The sequence below is a fragment of the Salmo trutta genome, chromosome 5, assembly GCF_901001165.1.
Source record: "Salmo trutta chromosome 5, fSalTru1.1, whole genome shotgun sequence".
NCBI lineage: Eukaryota > Metazoa > Chordata > Actinopteri > Salmoniformes > Salmonidae > Salmo > Salmo trutta.
Genome location: NC_042961.1, coordinates 47090352 through 47116690, shown reverse-complemented (window position 1 = coordinate 47116690; position 26339 = coordinate 47090352). Strand labels below are relative to the sequence as shown.

General features: G+C 43.4%; 1 protein-coding gene and 1 long non-coding RNA gene across 6 annotated transcripts in view; both read right to left on the bottom strand.

Moving 5' to 3' along the window:
• Window positions 1–2569: 2569 nt before the first annotated feature.
• LOC115194277 (uncharacterized) lies at window positions 2570–12023 on the bottom strand. 5 transcript variants are annotated; one of them, XR_003878327.1, is made up of 7 exons: window positions 11657–12023; window positions 11476–11556; window positions 3846–4604; window positions 3652–3729; window positions 3488–3560; window positions 3329–3399; window positions 2570–3192 (listed from the first exon to the last, which is right to left on the bottom strand). It is a non-coding gene; the product is annotated as an uncharacterized LOC115194277 (long non-coding RNA). The 5 variants fall into 5 exon arrangements; XR_003878326.1 differs by having other exon boundaries at window positions 3877–4604; XR_003878328.1 differs by having other exon boundaries at window positions 4505–4604.
• Window positions 12024–16592: 4569 nt separating this feature from the next.
• LOC115194276 (segment polarity protein dishevelled homolog DVL-2) overlaps window positions 16593–26339 on the bottom strand; it is a 28705-nt gene continuing 18958 nt past the window's right edge. Inside the window, exons 2-14 of the mRNA XM_029753884.1 lie at window positions 25865–25934; window positions 24173–24336; window positions 22654–22763; window positions 22146–22366; window positions 21959–22028; window positions 21388–21527; window positions 21191–21267; window positions 20998–21065; window positions 20703–20837; window positions 20056–20187; window positions 19723–19899; window positions 18661–18894; window positions 16593–18441 (exon numbers count right to left, since the gene is read on the bottom strand). Coding sequence (XP_029609744.1) covers window positions 17897–18441; window positions 18661–18894; window positions 19723–19899; window positions 20056–20187; window positions 20703–20837; window positions 20998–21065; window positions 21191–21267; window positions 21388–21527; window positions 21959–22028; window positions 22146–22366; window positions 22654–22763; window positions 24173–24336; window positions 25865–25934 — 2143 coding nt within the window. The 3' untranslated portion in view covers window positions 16593–17896. The remainder of the gene's footprint in view (window positions 18442–18660; window positions 18895–19722; window positions 19900–20055; window positions 20188–20702; window positions 20838–20997; window positions 21066–21190; window positions 21268–21387; window positions 21528–21958; window positions 22029–22145; window positions 22367–22653; window positions 22764–24172; window positions 24337–25864; window positions 25935–26339) is intronic.

Below are 26339 nucleotides of genomic sequence, written 5' to 3'. Positions count from 1 at the left end.
GTTACAGATTTTAATGGCTGTGATTGGAGAAAACTGAGAATGGATCAACAACATTGTAGTTACTCCATAATACTAACCTAAATGACAGAGTGAAAAGAATGAAGCCTGTAAAGAACAACAAATATTCCAGGACATGTTTGCAATAAGGCACTAAAGTAAAACTGCAAGAAATGTGGCAAAGAAATGAACTTTATGTCCTGGATACAAAATGTAATGTTTGGGGCAAATCCAACGTCACTGAACACCACTCTTCATATTTTCAAGCATGGTGGCGGCTGCGTCGTGTTATGAGTCATCTGCAAGGACTAGGGAGTTTTTAGGATGAAAAAAAATACAGAATAGAGCTAAGCATAGACTAAATCCTGGAGGAAAACCTAGTTCAGTCTGCTTTCCAACAGACACTGGGAGACAAATTCACCTTTCAGCAGAACAATAACCTAAAACCCAAGGCCAAATATATACTGGAGGTTCTTACCAAGACGGCATTGAATGTTCCTTAGTGGCCTAATTACAGCTTGACTTAAATCGTCTTGAAAATCTATGGCAAGACTTGAAAATGGTTGTCTAGCAATGATCAACAACCAACTTGACAGAGCTTTAAGAATTTGAATAATGTGCAAATATTGTACAATCCAGGTGTGCAAAGCTTTGAGACTTACCCAGAAAGACTCAAAGCTGTAATCTCTGCCAAAGATTATTCTAACATGTATTGTCTCAGGGGTGTGAATACTTACGTAAATTCAATATTTTTGCATTTCATTTTCAATAAATTTGCAAACATAACTTAAAACATATTTTCACTTTGTCATTATGGCATATTGTGTGTAGATGTGTTTTCCCTCACCCATCTACTTTCTTAAGGCACTCCAGAAGCCCAGCAAAGCATTAATATATCTAAACAAAATCCACAGATTGACATGGAAGGGCATGAATGTTTGAAGGGTTAGGGAAAGGGGGATACCTAGTCAGTTGTACATCTGAATGCATTCAACTGAAATGTGTCTTCTGCATTTAACCCAACCCCTCTGAATCAGAGAGGTGCGGGGGGCTGCCATAATCGACATCCACATCTTCGGTGCCCAGGGAACAGTGAGTTAACTGCCTTGCTCAGGGGCAGGACGACAGATTTTTACCTTGTCAGCTTGGGGATTCGATCCAGCAAACTTTCGGTTACAGGCCCAACGCTCAGACTTACTAGTTAGTTAAAGTCTCTCATTCAGCTTACTGAATGCAAAATGTTAAACATTGCATTCATGTTGCATTCATGGTACAAATCTAATTAAAAGAGGAGAACTGATCATACTAGCTTGCAGTGTTATACTAGGATGAACATTCAGATATACTATAGAACAATCCTGATGACATTATATAAAGTGCATTCGGAAAGTATTAAGACCCCTTGACTTTTTCTACATTTTGTTAGGTTACAGCCCTATTCTAGATTGTTTTTAAAAATTGTCATAAAAAACAGTTTTTTGAATTTTTTGCTAATAATAATAATAATTTAAAAACAAGAAATATTACATTTACATAAGTATTCAGACCCTTTACTCAGTACTTTGTTGAAGCACCTTTGGCAGTGATTACAGCCTTGGGAATGACGCTACAAGCTTGGCACACCTATATTTGGGGAGTTTCTCCCATTCTTCTCTGCAGATCCTCTCAAGCTCTGTCAGGTTGGATGGGGAGCGTCGCTGTACAGCTATTTTCAGGTCTCTCCAGAGATGTTCGATCGGGGCTCTGGCTGGGCCACTCAAGGACATTCAGAGACTTGCCCCGAAGCCACTCCTGCGTTGTCTTGGCTGTGTGCTTAGGGTCGTTCTCCCGTTGGAAGGTGAACCCAGTCTGAGGTCCTGAGGGCTCTGGAGCAGGTTTTCATCAAGGATCTCTCTGTACTTTGCTCCGTTCATCTTTGCCTCAATCCTGACTAGTCTCCCAGCCCCTGCCACTGAAAAACATCCCCACAGCATGATGCTGCCACCACCACCATGCTTCCTAATAGGGGTTGTGCCAGGTTTCCTCCAGACGTGACACTTGGCATTTAGGCCAAAGCGTTCAATCTTGGTTTTATCAGACCAGAGAATCTTGTTTCTCATGGTCTGAGAGTCATTAGATCTCTTTTGGCAATCTCCAAGCGGGCTGCCATGTGTCTTTTACTGAGGAGCGGCTTCCGTCTGGTCACTCTACCATAAAGGCCTGATTGGTGGGGTGCTGCAGATATGGTTGTCCTTCTGGAAGGTTCTCCCATCTCCATAGAGGAACTCTAGAGCTCTGTCAGAGTGACCATCGGGTTCTTGTTCACCTCCGTGACCAAGGCCCTTCTCCCCCAATTGCTCAGTTTGGCCGGGCAGTCAGCTCTAGGAAGAGTCTTGGTGGTTCCAAACTTCTTCCATTTAAGAATGATGGAGGCCACTGTGTTCTTGGGGACCTTCAATGCTGCATACATTTTTTTGGTACCCTTCCCCAGATCTGTACCTCGACACAATCCTGTCTCGGTGCTCTACGGACAATTCCTTCGACCGCGTGGCTTGGCTTTTGCTCTGACAAATGTTTTATTTAATCCATTTTAGAATAAGGCTGTAACGTAACAAAATGTGGAAAAAGTCAAGGGGTCTGAATACTTTCCAAAGCCGCTGTACATAAGCGCTTTAACAGTCATAGTGCATTTGAGAACTCCAACCTCAATCCCATACCATTCAGTGCGGTCAAGTTCCAGCATTGGATTTCCAATTCGAGACACACATTCAGTACTGTCTTTGCATTGACCAGTTAAATAGATGTCTACATTTCTCAGGATGGAGTCAGGTGTTATGTTCAGGAGTTGGCGCTATATGGAGGATAATATAACTGACTAAAAAGACAAAGAGCAGGGGTGGGAGAGATGGAGAGGTAGGTCAGAGAGGCAGAGTTCGGAATGGTAGGGAAAAGGAAAGAGGGGAGGCGGGAAACAGTTGAAGAGAGGGAGGAGGAGAGAGCGGGTAAGAGCAGAGTTGATAAAGAGGAAAGAAATAGGAGAGGAGAGAAATAAATGAAGAGGGAGGGAGGAGAGACAGGGGGCATTTAGAAGCCCATTGAGCCAGAGGGGAGACCACCCCGCCGTTCTCCACCACAGCTGTAGAGATGGCCCTCAGGTTCTTGAAGATCTGCTTGGAGTTGCTGGGGCGCAGACACTTGCATGATCCTCTCATCGGCCTGACAGGAGAGGGGGAGAGAAATAGGGAAGTAGAAGAGAAGGGGAAGAAAAGGTTAAATGAGTATGATGGGTGGGAAAGGCAGTAGGAATACTTGTCTTCATCTATAAATCAGACAGAACTTTGCACCTACACACCTCCATTACACCAGGTCTCACACTTCTTATGCTGGGCTGAGAGATGACCCTGACTCAGGGAACGGGGCGCCCTGGGAACCAAACACACACAGTGTGAAGATGAATGTGTGTGTGTGTAGGTGAGTGAGAGATTGTGTTGATCAGTGAACTACTTTATACCTAGACAGGAAGACCACCATGGCGTACAGGTCAATGGCCCAGTCAGCGACTCTCTTCAGCACAAACTGCTCATCTGTAACAACGACAAACTTACAGTCATACAATCAAACATCGTTTTAATTGATACAATCACACAACTACCATATTCACCACCATTCACTCACCTAAAGTAGGATCCTCTTCCTGTGTTTGAGGAGCAGCTCTTCAACAATGGCTCCAAACTGCTCAAGGGATGGAATTGTCTACAGAATACAGACAAAGAGAAACCATAAAGAGGCAGAATGAGCAAGATATATAACAGACATAAAAGACCAAGTATACAGGTATATAAACAAACATCCATTACATCCATACTGACAGATCAGTATGTCTCCCTCTATTACATTCACCAGTTCTCCACTGGTGGCCAGTTCTGGGTGAACAGTTCCCTGTAGTGTCAGCCCTGTGTCCAAACCGGCCTTCCTACACACAGAGAGAGAGGAGAGATGTGTTCATAAAGTGTGTTTGTATGTGTATTGTATTTTGAAGGTGTGTGTATGCGCCACCAAGCTCTCGGTGAGTTCTCCAGCCAGCACCCCAGTGTTGCCCAGTGGTTTCTTCAGAGCCATCTATAGGCTCCTCAGCTGGTTACCAGCATTCTGTACATACACACTTTGTTATTTTGTATAGTTAGATTCACGTCTTAATGCTATAGTGGTGTAATGCTATAATGGTGGAGTAATGCTATAATAGTTATTGCAGCTAATACAGTCCATACAGGAAGTGCTAATACATAGCACAGGAAATGCTAATACATAGCACAGGAAATGCTAATACAACAGTGCACTCACTATCAAACAGAAAACACGTCCTGTTCACAACAGTACAGTTAGTGACTTTACATTCTGATTAAGACTGCTGAGTAATTATCTGGACTTATACAGAATTATTATTAGTAACAGAGAATTGTAGCCTCGTATGTCTTATCAAATCTTTGCTTCCTAGTATTCTACATATTAAACATTGAACCTCTGTTACCTGGAAACCGTTCAGTGCCACGAATAGCCAGATTATGACATTGGTCCCTTCAAAGATCCGGAAGATTCTTAGACGTTAGAACTTGCTCGACTCTGGAATCCTGTACCCAAGCAAACACACACACACAAACAGAACATGTCAAAATGTCAAGTTAAGGAGGTTGGCTCTGAAAATGTAGCTAAGACTGACTACCAATACTCTTCATGCGTGAAGCTCAATTGAACAATTTAGACATTTTACTTTCTAAACTATCCCTTGAACAGTGAACCATTTGGCAAGTTGGATGCTGAACCATCAATATGATGCAACAGAGCCTCAGCTTGCATTGAGGAGGTTATCTGTGACAGTATCGCTCTGAGAAGACAGTGTTCCCAGTGGAAGAACTATGATCTCTGTTCTGAAAATAGACCGGGTTATACATACTGTAAAGCAGTGGTTCTCAACTGGTTTCAATCATGACCCAAATTAAAGGAGGTTGTCTTAGTCGCAAACCAATGTTGACATCGCAAAAAAAAAAAAAAAAAATCACGGAACAGCAAGCTGGTGTCACGCCCTGACCTTAGAGTTCCCTTTTATTCTCTATTTGGTTAGGTCAGGGTGTGACTAGGGTGGGTAATCTATGTTTTCTATTTCTTTGTTGGCCGGGTATGGTTCCCAATCAGAGGCAGCTGTCTATCGTTGTCTCTGATTGGGAATCATACTTAGGCAGCCTTTTTTCCACCTTTAGTTTGTGGGATCTTGTTTTTGGTACTGTGCTGTATGCCCTACTGAACGTTAGGTTTTCGTTTGTATTTTGTTTTGTTTCGGTGTTCTTTTAATAAATTAAAATGTACGCCTACCACGCTGCACCTTGGTCCGATCCTTCCATCGACGAACGTAACAGCTGGAAAACTATTTCTACAACTACATTTTGTAATACTTGTTGCAATTACGAAAAAGGAAATAATTCCGTTTTGCCCATATTCTTGATGAATGTTAATAAGATCACTGGTTTGAGACCACAAAATCAACCAAATTGGCTAAATAGCACTGCTAATAGCGCTATATTTAAAATACTGTGATTGAAGAAAATTAGTTCAGAGGGTAAATTACTTAACCTCTGAATTTTCTAAAACAGTTTGAATGGTGTCTGTAAGTATAACAAAACTCATATTGCAGGCAAAAACCTGAGAAAAATTGATTAAAAAAAAATGAGAATTTTGTGGCTGTACTATTTAGTGTCATTGTTTATTAGATACCATAGTGAGAAAGGATTCAGTTCGCAACTCCTACGGCTTCCACTAGATGTCAGCGATCTTTATAAAGTTGTTTGAAGCTTCTATGATTAACAGGGAGCAAATTAGAATGCATTGAAGTTGACGTCCGTGGGATGTCGTCACTTCCATTATGGCCTGCACCTGCGCAATCATGAGACACGAGACATTTTTAAAAAACGTTTTTCTAGACACAGGTGAGGTCGGGTTGAAACATTACTGATGTTTCACGTTAAAAATGGCTCTAAAGATTGATGCTAAACAACGTTTGACATGTTTGAACAAACATAAATAGATTATTTTTGTAACTTTTTTAACTTTTCGCCGTGACTTCACACACCCCCCCGCGCTACTTTTTAGTAGCCACCGAAGCGCTAACAACATGGAACAACTTGGAGTTATTTGGACATCAATTATGAACTTTGTCAAAAGAAACCACATTTGTTGTGGACCTGGAATTCCTGGAACTGCCAATGGATGAAGATAATCAAAGGTAATGGATTATTGACAATAGTATTATTGATATTACATGGTTACAAGATGATGCTAAGCTAATTAGGCTAGCTTATTGTTCTTAGCACAGCACCCGGTTTATTGCAACTTGTGATTTCCCAGTAAAGTTATTTTGAAATCTGGCAAGACAGTATCATTTACGAAATGTTAAACTATAATTATTTGAATGACAATATTATAATTTACCAATGTTTTCGAATAGTAATTTTGAAAATTGTAACGTTGTTCACCGGAAGCATTTCAGAGAAGAAAAAAATCAGAATTTCACCGCTACTGTAAAATGCGGTTTTTGGATATAAATATGAACTTGATGGAACAAAAAATGCATGCATTGTATAACATAATGTCCTAGGAGTGTCATCTGATGGAGATTGTCAAAGGTTGGTGCATAATTTTAGCTGGTTTCTGCTTTTGGTGACGCCTGACCTTGAATTGAAAATGGATGTTTGTACTTTTGTGGCTATGTACTGTCCTAACATAATCTAACTTTATGATTTTGCCGTAAAGCCTCTTTGAAAATCGAACAATGTGGTTAGATTAAGGAGATGTTTATCTTTTAAATGGTGTAAAATAGTTGATTGTTTGAGAAATTGAAATTATTAGATTTTTGATGTTTTGAATTTCCAGCCTTGCTAGCAATCCCGTCTCAGGGTTCATTGCTAACCCGTGGCCTCAACAGGTCACGTTCTATCCCCTTTTTTATTTTTTTTTACTCAGACACCGGCAGCCCATTCAAAACTTCCCGCGACCACCCACCAGTTGAGAATAGCTACTGTAGAGTCCACCGCCCTCACATACACATTGGCCAGATGTAAATTAAAGTGGCTATGGTGTGGTAGCGATATCTTCCAGTAATACTTACCTGAGCTGCTGTATTCCATAGACTAGTGGTCACAGTACAACCCAACAAGTATTAAATTATGAATTGCAGCAGTTGTCAGTTGCAGCGGTACAGGGGAACTACATGGTGTGCAGGCTTTTGCTCCATCACAGCACTAACACACGTGATAGATTTGGCCTGGTCGAATCGTGTGAATTAGTGCTGGGCTGGAACAAAAGTCTGCCCACCCTGGGGCTCTCCTGGACCAGGGTTAGTGAGTACAATTGTAATCTGTTACGTCTTGTGCATAGATTTTATTGGCTATTCCACCTGCACACTGAATATGCTCCAAATGACCACCTTTATTGACAATGTTAAGATCCACAAACATCTTAGTCAGGACCTTTACAAACAGTGACCTACATTGTGTCTGGTGTATTTATAGCACAGCGAGTCGTCTTGTTTCTACCCTAACCTCACCTCATCTTCAGCTATCTTTTCCTTAACACCCCTACAGCGTTTCCACCACCCCCTTACAACAGCCTGCCGTTTCAACACGAATGAGGTTTCTGAGCTTGTTGTTGTGCGTATATGTGTGTCAAAGGCTGCATTCACAGAGGCAGCCGAATTCTGATATGTTTTCCACTAAATGGCCAAGCACATCCGATCTTTTCACATCCAATATTTTTTTTTAGTGCCAATCTGATTGGTCAAAAGACCAATTAGTGAAAGAAATATCAGAATTGGGCTGCTAGCCAATGGGGCCTGGTGGTTGTTCTGTAACATGACATGCAGCGCTCAACCACACCAAGAACCTATGAGTGTTCTCAGAACTGAATAACAAATAGACTGCATTCTGAGACATCTCACCTTCATGAAGCCCATGCCTCCCATGACCTGAATGCATTCGTAAGTTACTGTCCACGCTGCTTCCTGTCAGTAGAGACAGTGTAAACACGCAAACCCACACACACGCCGCATTCATTTCTCAAGCAGGTTCCACCCTACATTTCAAAAAGCACAACTGACACAGCATTTCCACTTCCCTTGTTTACGATCATGTCCCGACAGCAAGGCTTCCACAGAATAAGGAAGACCACAAATAAACATAGTGAAACAAAATGCCAGACATTGTAATGGTGTCCAATGGATGGGTGTGAATACTTAGAGACAACCCAGCTAGCACATAACGTTCTAAGAACCATATGTTTGTTAGAGCTTGGTGAGAGTGTGGTTATCCTATGGTTATTTTTCATACAACCTTCTGGGAGTGGTGCAGGATAGTTGCTTGGCTTTGGAACATTCTCAGCACATTAAAGAAACGTTATTTTCTTGATATTTCATTACTTGAACAGAACGTTTCTTAAAAGTTCAAACATGGATACATTTAATTTAAATGTGGGTAATGTTATAGGAATGTTCTCTAACAGGTTGGACATTGGGAATATTCTCAAATAGTTCAGAGAACGTTAAGAAAAAAAGTTATTCTGTGGGAATTTCAGGACTTCAGCATATAGGTTTCCTCGTGGTTCAGACATGTTCTCAAACTGTTCCAAGGATATTAAGAATACTTTCCATAAAAACCACAAGAAAACCTTAGTAACGTTCAGAAAACATATCTATTCCCCCATTCTCAGCATCAACAAAACTATCATCTAACTTGTTAAATGTGTTGAGGTGTGTGGGCAGCGCACACTAATCTTAACGAATGCTTTCTTCCTTTGAAATGGGGTCTGTTTTGAATAAAATTGTTACAGGCTTCGGTTTTTCCATTTCTATTAAGAGGCTGGACTGTTAGCACGTGGAGCACACCAATTTGGTGACACCTTGTTAGTCAGTATATGTTACACTTGTGCTGGTTTGTCATCGTGTTAGTGGGAAGGTGTTTCACCTGTGCTGGCCCAGGCAGGGGCAAAAATCTGATATCCACTTTGGAGGGGACAATTACATGAAATTCTCTCAAGAGCAATTCCTGAGGGGGACACCAAAAGTAGTGCTGTAACACATAGCCTACATTGTAATATGGTAAATGTATATTGAGGAACCAAAGAAATAAGGTGTTTGCCGTACTCCTAACTACCGGTACCCAAAACTACACAACTAATCACAACAGCAATACCATTGCCTTTAACAAATCTTAGTTCAGTCACCAGTTTAAGTTGAGTGTGGGGGTATCCATGGCATTTTCCAATTATGTTCCTATTTTACAAGTCAAAAAAAATTGAGAACCTTTTATAATGTTGCCAAACAAAGACTCAACAAACTTACCTGAGACTCCCTGTCTCTGCCAGTCTGTCCCTGCATATCTGTCCCCAACTCTGCTGTCTGTGTGCCATCTGTTGCCTGCTCTGCCTAATGACATCATTGTGAAACATTTCCATTAGAATTTCATTTCTTTCTTATGAACATTTTATCAACTAGTCTTTGACATATTAGGCTACTAGGGTTCTTACTATGCGTTTTGGTGTATTGAAAAATACTCTGATGTCCGTCTTTTATTTTTCTGCCATTTTTCTACCTGGTTGGCTACACACACACAGTGTGTAGGTTATTTACAGTAGGAGATGGGCTTCTATCATCTTCAAATATTCTATATGGGCTTCGATCTAAAAGGTAGCTAGCAAATGTGAAACGGATTGCAGTGACAAGAGTTGACAGCTGTATGAGTTCACCATTTACACAACATATGCTGCAACCTTTTGTAATTTTAATAGTTTGTTTCATATTGGCTGGCTTCCAACAATAGCTGAATTTGCAAAGCTAGCGAGCACCAATTCAGTTTCAGTGGTGTTTGCTATAATCTTTGCTACCCGGGTTAAATAAAGGTGAAATAAAATAAATAAAAAGTTCCCTTGCGACAATTTAGCTTTTGCAACGAGACCATTAAATATATTTAAGACAATGGTAGATGAGAGTGTAGTTCTGTTCAGTTTATCGCTAACCTTATCACAGGGACTTTGAAGCACTAACTTACATCATCTGCATGCTGATTCCATCTTTGATGACGCCACATAAATGGAATAGGTACTAGCTAGCTTAATAGTTAATATTTGCGCGCTAGCTCTGCATATTCAGCTAGTGTGTGTGTGCGCGATTGACTGGATGAACCTCACGGCAGTTACGTAGCAAGCTAAGGAACTGGCAGTGGATCAAACCATTGTGAGGCAAAGGGCGGGGGGGGGGTCGCAATCTTTTGAAACTTAAAAACGCGCTATTAAGTGTCTATAATCAGCACAATTGCTTTCATTGCGTATTATTAATATTATTTCAATTACATAGTTATGTTTCAGTGATATATTGGGGGGGACAAATCATATTTTTACCAGGATGGGGGGGTCGTGTCCCCCCCGGGATTTCCGCCCCTGGGCCCAGGTGATATTTAAGAGTGGCTGGACCAGTGCTCCGGTTATCTTGAGCGAGGCGGAGAGTTAACACCTTTAGTTGGAGCTCCCTATTTGATTTCTAGACAAACCCTCCTTTATCTGAGCTTCCCTGTTTCTGCTCCACTTTTTGATTTGCTTTCTGTCTTTACATTTGGTGTGGGTTTTAATTAAGTTTGCCTGTTCTTGGGCAAATGTAGTGGGCACTCATGGCGGGTGTCTTTTAGGTCCAAGTTGTTGTTGCTAAATTGTTGCTAGTCAACTTTCAGTGGACACCCACATGAGTGTCTTTCAGAACTCCTCCTAAAACCCCACCTGTTTCGTTTTGGTTAGTTCCCCCTTCTGTTTGAGCGACATTATTTCATTTTCTTGCTGGAGAACATAAGACTAAAATGAACAGCTTTGTATGATTTAAAAAAAAACATGGCATGCTAGCTCCATCCTGGTGCTGCAGTGGACTAATTCCAGAGAACAGAAGATCATAGGTTCAAATCTTACTGACGCCGTGCCACAATAATGTTTGCATAATTAATGCCTAAGCAAATTCATTTCCAAGTGTCTTCTCTGTGCTTGGAGTTCAACACATTTAACCCAAACTAAGCTGGCAGTGTTATTAAAAGTCTTATTGAAACATGTTCTCAGAACGTTATTTAATTACCTTCAAATAACCTATAATTTCAGTTCTCAGAACATTAATAAAACCTCCCAGGAAAACTTTCAGGGAACCACAGTAAAACATTCCCAGAACCTCCCTGCAACCTACAAATGTAAGTTCTGAGAACAGGCAAAATTTTCACTGCCATTCTCAGAACATTTAAAAAACATTGTTTTACCGGTCAGGAAACTTTGTTCCCAGAACCATTGGGAAACCAAAAATGTACGTTCCCACAACTTCCAAGGAACCAACTGTCCATGTTCCCACAGATCGTGTAGGCCACGGACTATAAAAAGAGACCTACAAAATTAAAGCACATAATATGTGTGTGTCTGTGTGGTTCCTCTGACCTCTGTGACCACCTTCTCTTGGACGGTTCCGTAGTTGTGGATTTAGTTGCCAAACTGGTTCCTGTTGGCTGTGTGGTCCACCTGAGGGAGACATACAGGTCCATATGAGCAGAGGGATCTGGCTTTTAAAACCTCAAATACTCAAAGTATAATAATGTAAAGTATAATAACCTCAACGTACAGTAAGTTAGTCGTTTTTCCTTGTCATCATTCTTCTCAGACTTACATGTTTTGGTGCCCATAAGGAAATGCAAATTTAAAAAAAGATAGAATTTGAGTGAAGGAAGCTCGTACTCAGTCTAGCTTTGTCAGAGAGAGAGGAATATAAACAATAAGAAACATTACATCTTGAGACACCAGCTTCAAATAACCTCACTACTGGGACTTGTTTTGACATTTTTTCGGGGCAGGGCATTTAGCAAATGGAGGAAGCAAAAGGTAGACGCGAGGCCTTAACCAAAGATTCTAGGTCTCACGGTGAGCTGCAACTACAACCCACGAGCTGTGAGCTGAAGGCTTGCCTTGCAAAAATACAACCAACCACAAATAGGAGAGCTGAGACGGGGGCTAGAAGTAGCTAAATAACTAAACTACTGAGAAATACCAACCACAGACTCCACTTGGTCTTCATTTGTGGTGACTGTGGTGATAGCTATGAAATAGCATGTGCATACATTTGTTTAAATAATCTGTTAGGCTATACTGTGTATTATTAGTTAGCTACAACATTATCTAGCAACTATTCTATGATATTTATTTGTATATTCCATGTCCTCCTTTTAATCAGATGACTTTATTCTTTATTGTGAATCTGTAAGATTTGTCAGAAATGCGTATAGTGCAAAATGACTTGTTGATTGTGCTGCACCCTGAAGCTTCCACAGGATATGGCACTGCAAAAACAGGTGCCAGTACAATGCATGATGGGGAAATTCCCCCCACCTACTACCAGGGGAAACAAGTGTGGCGAAATAAAAGGCAGCAGTAGAGTGAAGCAAATATAAAATACTAGGCACCTAGAGAGAATCCCATCTCACCGCGTGGCGTCATGCCAAGTGTGGGTTACCTATTGTCATTACCAACATGGGCGGGCTCCAATCCCAAACTACACTGAACAAAAATATAAAATCGCAACATGCAACAACTTCAAAGATTTTAGTGAGTTAAGGTTCATGCAAGGAAATCAGTCAATTTAAATAAATAAATTCAGCACTAATCTATAGACTTCACATGACTGGGAATACAGATATGCATCTGGTGGTCACAGATATCTTTAAAAAAATGTAGGGGCGTGGATCAGAAAACCAGTCAGTGTCTGGTGTGACCACCATTTGCCTCATGCAGTGCCGCACATCTCCTTTGCATAGAGTTGATCAGGCTGTTGATTATGGCCTGTGGAATGTTGCTGAATATTGGCGGGAACTGAAACACGCTGTCGTACGCGTCGATCCAGAGCATCCCAAACATGCTCAATGGGTGACATATCTGGTGAGTATGCAGGCCATGGAAAACTGGGACATTTTCAGCTTCCAGGAATTGTGGACAGATCCTTGCGACATGGCGCTGTGGGTTATCATGCTGAAACATGAGGTGATGGCGGCTGATGAATGGCACAACAATAAGCCTCAGGATCTTGCCATGGGATCTCTGTGCATTCAAATTGCTATTGATACAATGCAATTGTGTTCGTTGTCCGTAGCTTATGTCTGCCTGCTCATATCATAACCCCACCATGTGGCACTCTGTCCACAACATTGACATCAGCAAATCGCTCTGCCTTGTACAATTGAAACGGGGATTAATTCATCAAGAGCACACTTCTCCAGCGTGCCAGTGGCCATCGAAGGTGAGCATTTGCCCACTGAAGTCGGTTACGACGCCAACCTGCTGTTAGGTCAAGAACCTGGTGAGGACAATGAGCATGCAGATGAGCTTCCCTGAGACGGTTTCTGACAGTTTGTGCAGAAATGCTTCAGTTATGAAAACCCACTGTTTCATCATCAGTCTGGGTGGCTGGTCTCAGACAATCCCACAGGTGAAGATGCTGGATGTGAAGATCTTGGGCTGGCGTGGTTACACGTGGTCTGCAGTTGAGTCCGGTTGAGTTGTGAGGCCGGTTGGTCGTAGGGCTGTTAAGGTGACCATATTACCACTAGTCATGACAGCAGTCAAATTAGGCTTCTCCAAGCTCTGATGCTGCTGATGGTCATTAGTAGCCTACCAAACTGCTTGTTACTCAGCACTCTATTGTACCTCTAATCACTCTGACAATGCAAATGTAATCCAAAAATCGAATCAAACACTTCATGAGAGCCCATGTTGCGCAACATTTCTATAGGCTATGCAATTTCGGGAGAAAACAGATGGAACTAATAAAAATACAAAGATCCCATCAACTTTCTATAGGCTGGGCCTACTATATTTATTTCTCAACTTCCTAATATTAAGCACATTGCTTCTCTTTACAACATGAGTATAGCCTACCTGGCTGGCATGGGAATGAACCACGGGAAAAGCATCCTCTATTCACTATTTAAGTGCATAGATGACATGTATTTTTTTCCGCTGCCCCTGTTTTGAGACAGGTGCATGATAATGGTCCATTCTAAATCAAAACAAATTTCACACATATAGTATATGTTAAGACAAGATTAAATCAAGAATAGTCTAATGGGTGACAATATTAGCCTATCACTTGTGAATGATATATTATCACTTTCTTGCCCAACTTAAGGCAAGAAACAGCGCATGCCTTTTTTTGTGACTTTTTCAAATCATAGTCGCACACCTCATGTAGCCTAGCCCATATGTTTTGATAAGGTTTGTATGACAACTAAAGCGGCCAAATAACTTATTGAAATTAAGCACATTGTATTCCAGTTAGGCTCTACATGGATTAAACTCAGCGAGTTAAGTTTGGGGAAGATCATTTTCACCATCAAAATGTACCTTTATAATAAAAGCATTACACACATTAATCAAATTTGCTTTGAGAATGGTGTTTTCCCGCTAATGGAACATTCACGCTTATGGCCTACTGCAGTGGGGCATTGCAACATTTTAAGCTAAACGTTCTGATCTGTTGCATCAGCTTCTTTACGTAAAAAAAAGTTTGTGGATATACCTTTGTACCGGTTTCCTCCAGCATCTTCACAAGGTCCTTTGTAGTTGTTCTGGGATTGATTTGCACTTTCGCACCAAAGTACATTCATCTCTAGGAGACAGAACGCGTCTCCTTCCTGAGTGGTATGACGGCTACGTGGTCCCATGGTGTTTATACTCATGTACTATTGTTTGTACAGATGAACGTGGTACCTTCAGGCGTTTGGAAATTGCTCCCAAGGATGAACCAGACTTGTGGAGGTCCAAAATGTATTTTCTGAGGTCTTGGCTGATTTCTTTTAATTTTCCCATGATGTCAAGTAAAGAGGCACTGAGTTTGAAGGTAGGTCTTGAAATACATCCACAGGTACACCTCCAATTGACTCAAATGTCAATTAGCCTATCAGAAGCTTCTAAAGCCATGACATCATTTTCTGGAATTTTCCAAGCTGTTTAAAGGCACGGTCAACTTAGTGTATGTAAACTTCTGACCCACTGGAATTGTGATACAGTGAATTATAAGTGAAATAATCTGTCTGTAAACAATTGTTGAAAACACATACACACAGAAAGTATTCAGACCACTTATTCTAAAAATTGTTTAAATAATTTTTTCTTCATCAATTTACATGCAATATCCCATAATGACAAAGCAAAAACAGGTTTGTAGAAATTTTTGCTAATTGATAAAAATAATACTGAAATATCACATTTACATAAGTATTCTGCTCCTGAGTGGTGCAGCGGTCTAAGGCACTGCATCTCAGTGCTAGAGGCGTCTTTCCCTCGATCCTGACAAGTCTTCCAGTCCCTGCCACTGAAAAACATCCCCACAGCATGATGCTGCCACTACCATGCTTCACTGTAGGGATCAAATCAAATCAAATTTATTTTTATATAGTCCTTCGTACATCAGCTGAAATCTCAAAGTGCTGTACAGAAACCCAGCCTAAAACCCCAAACAGCAAGCAATGCATGTGAAAGAAGCACGGTGGCTAGGAAAAACTCCCTAGAAAGGCCAAAAACCTAGGAAGAAACCTAGAGAGGAACCAGGCTATGAGGGGTGGCCAGTCCTCTTCTGGCTGTGCCGGGTGGATATTATAACAGAACATGGTCAAGATGTTAAAATGTTCATAAATGACCAGCATGGTCAAATAATAATAATCATAGTAGTTGTCGAGGGTGCAACAAGTCCGGTGAACAGGTCAGGGTTCCGTAGCCGCAGGCAGAACAGTTGAAACTGGAGCAGCAGCATGGCCAGGTGGACTGGTGCCAGGTTTCCTCCAGACGTGACGCTTGGCATTCAGGCCAGTTCAATCTTGGTTTCATCAGACCAGAAAATCTTGTTTCTCATGGTCTGAGAGTCCTTTAGGTGCCTTTTAGCAAACTCCAAGTGGGCTGTCATGTGTCTTTTACTGAGGAGTGGCTTCCATCTAGCCACTCTTCCACTAAGGCCTGATTGGTGGAGTGCTGCAGATATGGTTGTCCTTCTGGAAGGTTCTCCCATCTCCACCGAGGAACTCTGGTGCTCTGTCAGAGTGACCATTGGGTTCTTGGTCACCTTCCTGACCAAGGCCCTTCTCCCCCGATTGCTCAGTTTGGCCAGGTGGCCCGCTCTAAACTGCTTCCATTTAAGAATGATGGAGGCCGCGGTATTCTTGGGGACCTTCAGTGCTGCAGATTTTCTTTGGTACCTTTCCCCAGGTCTGTGCCTCAACACAAAAGATTGCTGCCCGCAATTCAGGGCATTCCTGCATGTGGACCAATAGAAGTATAGAAGAGAGGTTCCTGCAAATGCAGGAAAGCCCATATGCAGGAACTCCCCGAATTCAGGCCGCAATTGAACGCCATTCTCCATCTGTCAACAGACTTCTGCAGCATGAGAAACATGGAAGTCAACAAAATATAACTTATTCAAAGAAAATGCATGACATTTTTCTATCTACTGTGCTGGAAAGTGTGTTAATAATTCTCTATAAAATCCATTTACATATACAAGAGAAAAAACAATTGTCTTTGGATTTCAGTCTATTACACATTTATTCTCAAATACAGAAACAAAAGTGACAATGAAATCAAACAAAAATGACACCCCAATGTGACACTGCTATACTTTGAAACGATTGACTTCATTTAGCACCTTTATGGTTCGGTTATACATCCTCATCTCTTGTGGACAGATATCTGCATTTTGTTCTGGGTGAAACGAGATTATCATCATCATCAATATAATATATATATTTTCACTCGTACAAAATGGACGCTTACGTGCGTCAGTAACATACAAAATATGAGGAGAGGGATCACAGTTATTTAAAGAGAGAAAACTCACGATTCAATCCCAAAAGTACCATTTTCGGTGTGCCCTCTTCTTCCTCCAAGTACCATTTCCTCTACCACATAGTCCTAGACAGTGTTACAATACATGGCACCCATTCTTGTCATTTGAGGTATCTATCCTCTGAATACTAGACAGAAGTTGGCCTGTACCTTAACATTAACCATTCTGTACGATTGCATTTAAAACTGGTTGGCACACAAATTCATACAAAATAGGATGCTTTACTTAACGTCCCACCATGTTTATAAATCAATGAAAAAACATGATAAATTCCACCTTTTCAAATGTCTTCTTCCCTATAGAAAATAAGAGCAAGTGGCGCCCTCTACTGTTCTATTCCTCAGGACACTTGGCGACGACTCTTCATTTGGCCCGTTAATATGTTACTTCGGTCAATTCGATGAAAGACCACTACTGTTCCTCACACCCAGCCAGTCAGTCAGTCAGTCAGTCCCAGGTAGGAAAAACAAACACGATGCTAAAAGGTAAATCAGTTAGAAAACACACAACAGCTTCACAGACGGTGTGTGAGAGGCAGAACTAAACCAATATACATGCTTGAAATCAAACAAGAGTTGCGGCTGATCTGATATGGAGTCCAGCGACATGTTTTGGAGTCATAAGATATGTGGGACGTTGTGGGGGGAGTTGCTGCTCCTAGATCTGACCTCTTGATTGTAGGTCTGTCTAGCTAAACGGTTAGGAGGGAAAACAACCAGACTTGAAAATATGCCAGTATATTTAAGAGGGAAACCAGACGTTATGCATTTCACGTCTTTTACGGTACTGTGCCAAAATTCGTCTGACTCACTGTTGAACCCCGTTTTTACCAGACTAGAAATGAGCGACACCAATCTACTAGGGCCTAATCAGACCACAAGTTAATTACCACCAGACTAGAACAGTCAGTCATCCAGAGAGTGGAATACTCCTAGACCTCACAAATGGTCACTCACCTCACAAGCACACACACACATACTACATGACATCCACAAAGAACTCGCTGGGGTTGCCCATTGCTAGGTGGAAGGACTGGCGCGAGGCGGTCAGCTCAGGGGGCACAGAGCCCAGGTCACGGGTTGGGGGGGCCCCGGGTGGTCCTCCAGGGACAGCGGAGGGGCCCAAGCCTGGGTGCATGGGGACCGAGGGATGGTGCTGGTGGAGGTGTCCCATATTTGGGTGTCCCATGTGTGGATGTTGGGGCACCATCATCACCATCATAGGGTTGTAGGGCATGGGCATCCCGGGGGGGTAGGGCGACATGTGGGGGGGCATGCGGTGATGATGCGAGCGCTGGGATGTGTGGCTGTGTTCGCTGGGCGTGGCCGAGCTGTGGCCACGCCTCAGGCTGCTGCGGACAGAGTATTCCGATTCGCTGCCGCTGCCCGAGCCCTCCCCTTCCCCTCCAGAGGGGGACTTCTCTCCTCCTCCTCCTCCCCCCCCCACCGTGCTGCCAGGACCTCCCTTAATTCCCCGCCGCCTCTCGCCACCCTCACTCTTTGTAGATCCACTGCTCCGACTCCCTAGGGGGACAAAAACAGGTCGGAACTGGTTAGAACAGGTCAGGAGAGAATAGAACAAGTTCAAACAGCTTAAAATTAAAACACTCAATGCAGTCACAATTTGGAAATTAGCCACCAAATGTGACACCCTCCCCGACCCTCTTTTCCTACCTCCCCTCTGTCTCCGTTTCTCTTTACCTCCCCTCGCTCTGTCGATCCCTCCCTCCCCTTTGGGCTTACCTTCGCTGTGCTGGCTGGCTGTGCCCGTGCTGCCTGGGGCGAAGCTGTAGCTGGACAGCTCGTGGTAGGGTGGGGGTTGACTGGAGTAGGGGTGAGGGTGGGGGTACTGGAAGGAGGGGAAGGAGTGTAGCAGGGGCCAGGGCGTGACCCCCGGGAGGGGCAGGGGGGCCAGGGTGTCTTGGTCAGAGGCCCCACTGGAGCCGTCGTTGTCGTTCAGGGACAGGTTGGCCATGTCTTGAGGGGAAAGAGGGAAGGAGGGAGGAAGAAGAGAGTAGAGAGGGAGGGGAGAAAAGGAGAGGGGTCAAGTTAAACTGGTTATAGAATTCGTTTGGCCAAAGGGTTTGAATAAATTCTAATTGTAGGTACATCTACTGAGGAGATACTGTACACTTCACCGAATGTTCTTGGACAGTGAAGCTAACATTTTTTAATTTGGCTCTATACTCCAGCATTTTGGATTTGAAATCATAATGTTTCATATGAAGCCACCTTTTATTTTGAGAGGATTTTCGTACACATCTTTTACCGTTTAGAAATGAAAGCACTTTAAGTATCTGGTCCCCCGTTTGAAGAACTCATAAGTGTTTGGACAAATTCACTTGTAGTGTATTAAAGTAGTCAAACAGTATTTGGTCCCATATTCTTAGCACGCAATGACTACATCAAGCTTGTGACTAAAAACGTTGGATGCATTTGCAGTTTGTTTTGGTTGCGTTTTGCCTTGTAGTTACTGAATGGTGACTGGAGTCATTTTCTTTCGAGGTGAGTAGATGAATGGATTCTCGACTTGGGGACGGGACGACTAGATATACCAAATGCTTTTACTTCTAAAACTGTAAAACTGGTATGAAAACACCCTCAAATAAAAAGTGACATTCTGTACTCTCTCATAATGTTACATTTTAGCTGCACTGCCCAAATACATACGGATGGGAGTGTATAAGCATCAACCTTTCCACAAATACCTTTTAAAAAAATAAAAAAATCTAAGGAATTAAAACGGTTCAGGTTTTTCCCTGTACAAACGCCCCCCCCCCCCCCCCACCCACCATAAGTACTCACAGTTCTCGCAGTCGCTGAAGTCTCCGAAGATGTAGTAACACTGCTCTGAGAAGGTGATCTTGTTGACCGTGTGGCGGATGAAGCCGGCCTTCAGCAGGTTACTGGCGTACTTCCGGGCCTCGCGGCGGTCCTGGAAGCCCTCGATGTGGTGGTAAAGCCACTCCACCACGTCAGAACCTGGACACACACACACACACACACACACACACACACACACACACACACACACAGGGATGAAAAAAAGGGAGAAAAACAGGAGATGTGTTCCATCAGTTCGACCCCCCCCCATCCACAGCGTCACTATTGGCCCTCAGTGTTCACACTCGCTCTCACCCAGGAAGGCGTTGGGGATGGTGATCTTGAGCCACATCCTGTCTCTGACCTCCAGGCCAGACTCGGGGGACGCCATGGCCTTAGCCACCGACGCCATGTCAGAGTGGAGGGACAGGTTAAAGTCATCAAAACCTGGAGAGACAGAAGGGGTAAGAGAAAGAAAAAGAGGGAGAGAGACGAGGAGAGAGAAATAAAGACATGGAGATAAAAAATGTAAAAAAGGGTGGGGGGGTTGTAGGGAGGGAAAGAGGTAGGGGGATAAAGGAGGAGAGAGAAAGGGAGGGATGAAAACAGAGGGAGGTAGACAGCCATCATTGACCACATAAAACAATGAAGACCAGAAGAGAAAGACAGATGTGGCCGATGCTTCCTGTGCATTGGCCGAGTTTAAAACGCCTGGCACACGAAAAAGGGATGGATTGACCACAATAAAAAAAAGATAGCAGAGAGAGGGAGGAGGGCAGAGACGAAAGAAACAGAAGACAAAACAGATGAAGTAAGAGACAGCAGACGGGGGCCAAGGAGAAAGAGGGAAAGAGTGAATGGAGGAGTTGAACGGAGCGTGAGAGTAGGCAAAGTTGAAAAGAGAGAACGCTAAAATAGAGAGACTGAAGGAGAGATAGAAAGAGAAAAAGAAGGGTACTGACGTTCAGTCTCAGTGACGGAGGAGGAAGAGGTGATGGTGCTGAGAGCGGAGCTGGCGGTGTAGGGGGGGTAGGCCCCCGTCAGGGCCACCGAGTGGTTCACCCACACTGCTGGGTCTATTGGCCGGATCGGCTCATCTACAGAAGGGGGGGGGGGGGGGGCAAAATGTCTAATTTATTCATTTGAAACATAATTTATTTGCCATTTCAGAGGATAATGTATTGATGGCGGCCACTATATAAATCTGTCTTCCATCCATCTCCATGGTAGAGACGAGGCGTCCAGCTTACTACTCACTGCGAGGGAGTGTGAAGTAGCCCTGAGGTGACGGGTCCCAGCACTTGGCCACTGTCAGGATGATGGGTCTGAGAGAGAGACAGGTCATCACCACCATCATCATCATCGTCATCACATGTCAACTGACCAGACATTTCACACTGAGAACAACTGGTTAGGAATGTCAATGCGAACGTATATGTCAGCCACTGACCCTGGTTTGTGTACGATCTCCCTCAGCACGCGCACAGCGTCATCGTTGCTCATGTTCTCAAAGTTGATGTCGTTCACCTTGATGAGAAAGGCAGAGTCATTAAACATGAATGGTTCAATCTTAAATCAGAAACAAATGGCATCAGTAGCATCATGGCTATCTAGTGTCATCCTGTAGTCCCCTGGGTGACCCCGCACCTGTAGCAGCATGTCCCCGGGTTCGATGCGTCCGTCTGCTGCCACCGCCCCTCCCTTCATGATGGAGCCGATGTAGATGCCCCCGTCGCCCCTCTCGTTGCTCTGCCCCACGATGCTGATACCCAGGAAGTTGTACTTCTCTACAGGGGGGGGGGGGGGGGGGGGGGGGGGGGAGACAAAGAGATTGGGAGATTAGGCTTTGTCCAAAAAGACACCCTTATTCCTTAAATGGTGCACTATTTTGGACCAGGCCCCATAGGGAGGTCAATAGGGCAGAAATGTGTGAGAGGGGTGGATTTCTATAGCCTGGTCGCTGAACTCGTGTTTCATTTCACGTCACAGAATGTGAGCTATTGCAAGACCAGGCTGATTTCACCAGGCTAGGATTTCTCGGCCATTTCAAGAAAAACATTTTTACAAAACGGATGGGGCAGAGTACTGGTTAGGTAGACGTTAGGTTCGAGGTATAAAATAACGTGAAGAAGCATGACAGTCAAAGAGAAGGTCAGAGAAACAGATGGAAGAGGTAAAAACAACAGAGACATTAGAAGGGAACAGTGATGTTACTGACCCATGTTGAGTGTGACAGTAATGATGTTCAGAGACATGGTGGAGTCTGTCACACTGCTGAACGACGACGCCTGGGACAAGACATGGGATAAACACAGTAAAACTACAATACATTCCAACGCAAAATGGGCCATTTCTGACTTGCATTGTTTCAAGTAAAAAAAAATTAAAAAGTATATGTGCATTACCCTTTCTAGCCTCGGGGGGCGCTGTTTCCTGCGTCTGCGGTGGCGTTTGAGCAGCCTGGATGCCGTGCTCTGCTCCGTGGAGCCGCTGAATCGGCTGATGGTGTCGTCCTCCTCGGAGTCACAGAAGCTGGTGGTGTCCAGCTCGCTGCTCATCACAGTGGTAGCGCTCTCATAGCCCGCTAGGTGGCGCTCCATGCCGCTCTGGCCGTTCATCCTCGGCCCTGAGGCACCGCAGAGAGAGAGAGAGAGAGACACAGAGTGAGGAGAGAGGGCGAGAGAAAGAGAAGCTTTACTATAGCTCTCATGCTTAGTAATGTTGTCAATGTCAATTGTTTTTACCGCTAGAACAAGAGTTGTGTTCAGCAGGCCGGAAATGGGAGAAAACATTTTGAAAACGGGAAGCCTGACATTGGCCAATTAGAAACGCTCATTGTCATTGTCCATTTTTTCCTACGTGTGCCCTACTGAACACAACCCAGTGCTGTTTCATCCTGTGCAGAGTGCTCACCACGCTGATCCATGGCCTCCCTGTGTCTGGGTCGTTCTCTCCGAAAAGACACCACGGACTCTGTTTCCGACTGGTCATCCAGGTTCTCCACACTGTCTGCTGCATTGGGACTGGATAGGGAGAGGAGAGGGTAAAAGTAGGGAAAACATAGAAATACTTTGTCCATTCTACTCATTCTAATTCTACGGGTGAACGAGAGATGGTATTGTATGTCGGCTCTTTTACATACATTACCTAATAAACCACAAATAGCAGCACACATAACCTCTAATCAAATAGGCTACAAGCCGGATCAAATTAGGACTGGAGGACAGATAGCTAGCATACAATGGTGTACACCCACTCTGCCCAGGGTGGGAGAAAATGCGCTTTGGTGATGAAAAGTCACTTCCTTACGTTATAAAAACAGATTTGACCAAGACAAATATGATTATTTATGTTCTGAATCGTTCAGTGGGGGGTCTTTCTAACATAACAATATCCAAAAAGTCGGATTTCATAACCTAATACATTCGATATTACGCACCGAGCTCTGTTGACAGAAGCGCCGCTTTCTCACAGTGACTTGAGGACTTTACATTTTGTGGTGGTCGTCTGCAAAGTTGTTTCAGCAGGTGGCAAAAAGCTAAATTAACACGAGCTGAATTAAATGTAAAATGCTTTGTAAATAAAAACGCTCAGTGCTCCGCTGACATTTCACTGATGAGATTTCTCACAAAAACACGGGCACCTCATTCATTTGAAAAGCGAATACTGAAATATGAAAACACTACATGTCATGTCTCAAAATCGATATCCAGCTTACCTCGATAATGTTTTATGTCCTCCGGATTCGAAAAGAAAAATGAGTTCAAAAGGTGAGACTCAGTTCTCGCACAGCATCCAGCCTAGCTGACGCTATGCTATTTTCAAGATTTTTTTTCTCTGGCCATTGAATTATTCCCCTTAAACATTCTACATGGGTTAAAACTCCAATAGATTTTGAACGGATTATGATAGACATGAGTTTTGACCATTGGTTTCCTTAGAGGTGCCTCTATACAATTAACATATTATTTTACCAATTGGTTAAAAAATGCATTTCTGATTGGACACCCTACAATGTGTATGATTAGGAAACAATGGATCAAGCCTAGTAGACTGGTACTGTATATCACAACAGGGTTCAAACAGTATTTGAAATTTACATTTTCAATAACAGTGCTAGATGGGCGGGTTTGTACTTTTGGGGCCATTCCATTGGTCCCATTGTGCCAGGCATACTGAATCTAGTGTAGCTAATGATTTTAAACATGATTAGAACCCAGGTTTGCTGTGTATTCTGATATTCTAGACAGGTGCTTAAGAGTCAATGGGCAGCACAGGCTATGATCATGTTGAAATGGGCAGTTGTATTTAACAGTAGGTAACATGATGGCTGGAGTAGAATACACTAGATACAGTGTAAGAGATGCAGCACAGTGAGACTAGGACACTGTGATTAATGTGATTGTGGAAGAGGGTGTCTGTGTGTAAGTACTGGAATGATGGGGGTCTGGAGTCACCGATGCCCCCGGTCCTCTCGACAGGTGGGGGTGGGAGGGGAGGAGGAGGGGGTGAGGGCAGGGGCCGGACTTCTGCTGGGGGCGGAGGAAGGACTGGTGATACCAGCTCTGCTGCTGCTGGGGTGTCTGATGATACCAACTGAGGAGGAGAGGAGAATAGTGGAGAGATTGATAGAGGGACAAGGAATTGAAAGTGGATGATAGTGAGGATGGAGGAAAAAAAAGGAGGATGAGGGCGAAAGAGGAGGAATTAAGTAAAAAGCAGAGGAGAGCATACGAGACGGGGGGAAATAGGTTGAAGAGGGGGAGAGAAAATAAATATGGGGTTAAAAAAGAAGGATAGGGAGGGAGAAAATATGGGGGTAAGAGATGTCAATTGCTTTGACAAACACATCTTTACTCCATTCAGAGGAAAATCTCAGGGGCCAACAGACACTAACCCGACACTTAGCCTGTCTCCCTCCATTATATACCCAGAGTGCTTGAGAGAACGAAAACAGACAGACAGACACACACAAACATCACAGTCACACACACTCCTCCATGGATGGTTGCAAGGTAAAAGGAAACACCCATGCAATTTGGCCCTATCAATAGCACTGGTGTTCTATTACCTACTCTCTACAGACCTAGCATACACCTATACACACACACACACACACACACACACACACCTGGGGGGAGGGGTTAACAATGCTAACAAACATACCAACTACCTTAACTTTCACCACAGATTCTGGTTTTCTATACATTTCGGTTGTATGAAAAGGGGGGACTTGAACAAACTACATGCATTCAAATGTTCTGTCTTGAACTTAACCTTGAGAACCGGTTTGTGGTTTTGATTTAATATCCCTGCCCCTAGTGACAGAGAACAATTTGCCCCCCTTTCTTTAAAAACTTTCCTCCCTCTCCTCTAATGGCTGTTTGACTATAGAGCACTCGTCCCTCTGGGATCATCCCTCCACCATCCTATCATGTATCCATCCTTATGGTCTCCTATTTGGCCAACCCCTTTCAATCCCTCTCCCTTCTTGTCCTCCTCCTCCTTATGCACTTAGCAGATGCATTCCTCCCAACCCCCCTTACCCTGGACAAGTCCCAATGTTTTGTCTGGAGGACTCACAGTAATAACCTTCTTTAGGGTAGGGTAATCATAAGCAGGGAAATTTGAGGATGTAAGAAATCCTTTGTTTCTTCAGTGTTACGATCACAGATAGTGGGTTCTTGTAACGGTTCTACTAGTAAAAGCAAGGCCATAGCTACAGAGGTTGTTAAAGAAAAGTCGGCCATGTTGGCACCAAGAGTTCCATGACAATAACATTCTAATTGGCATTCTTAGAAGATAATGTAATGGTTTGGAACTTTTGACGCCAACACGGTGCCCGTTTAAGCTCTCAATCCCAGAATGAGTTTGCCAGAGTTTGCAGGCTACATCTATGGCTCTGCTTCAGGTTCAAAGCTCAATTCCGTATAATATATTTGAGCTGCTAGGACCATTTCAGCCATATTGCTTCGACTTGGGAACGGGACTTTTACAACTCAGTCCTGGAAAAATAGTTTCAAGCGATTCAGGAATTCCCCCCCTCTGGCTCCCCTTCTCCTGCTGGTCTTTTACGGGTCCAAGATAATGGTGTACAGTCTACCTCTCCCAACTCTGTTCTTACCCATGACACCACACGTCCGTTGAAGCAGGGGAGCTTAGCACTTTCATCCGAGATCTCTTCCTTCACCACCCTGAAGACAGACAGAAGAAAAAGAACAGAGACGAGTTTGATGCGGTTGTGATTAGGCCAAGGGTAACAAACAGAGACAAATACACACTGTAAACTCATACACAGGAGACAGACGCAAAGAGCAACATCAGGACACTGCTGTGTTATTGCTTGTTTTCCAATGACTCACCATCATTACCCAAACCACAATGGAGATAGATAAACACACACACACACCAAACTCCCTACAACTAAACAAACTCATGAACAAGCCATTGTTTCTCAATCTTCTATAACTTCAGACCCTTCTTTCCCTCCACATCCACCTCTTCACTCTTAGTGGACAGGTAGCATCTGCTGTATAATTTCTATCCGTCTACCGTGTTATTACCGCAGTACATAGGACCTGGGCTGGACACGAGTACTG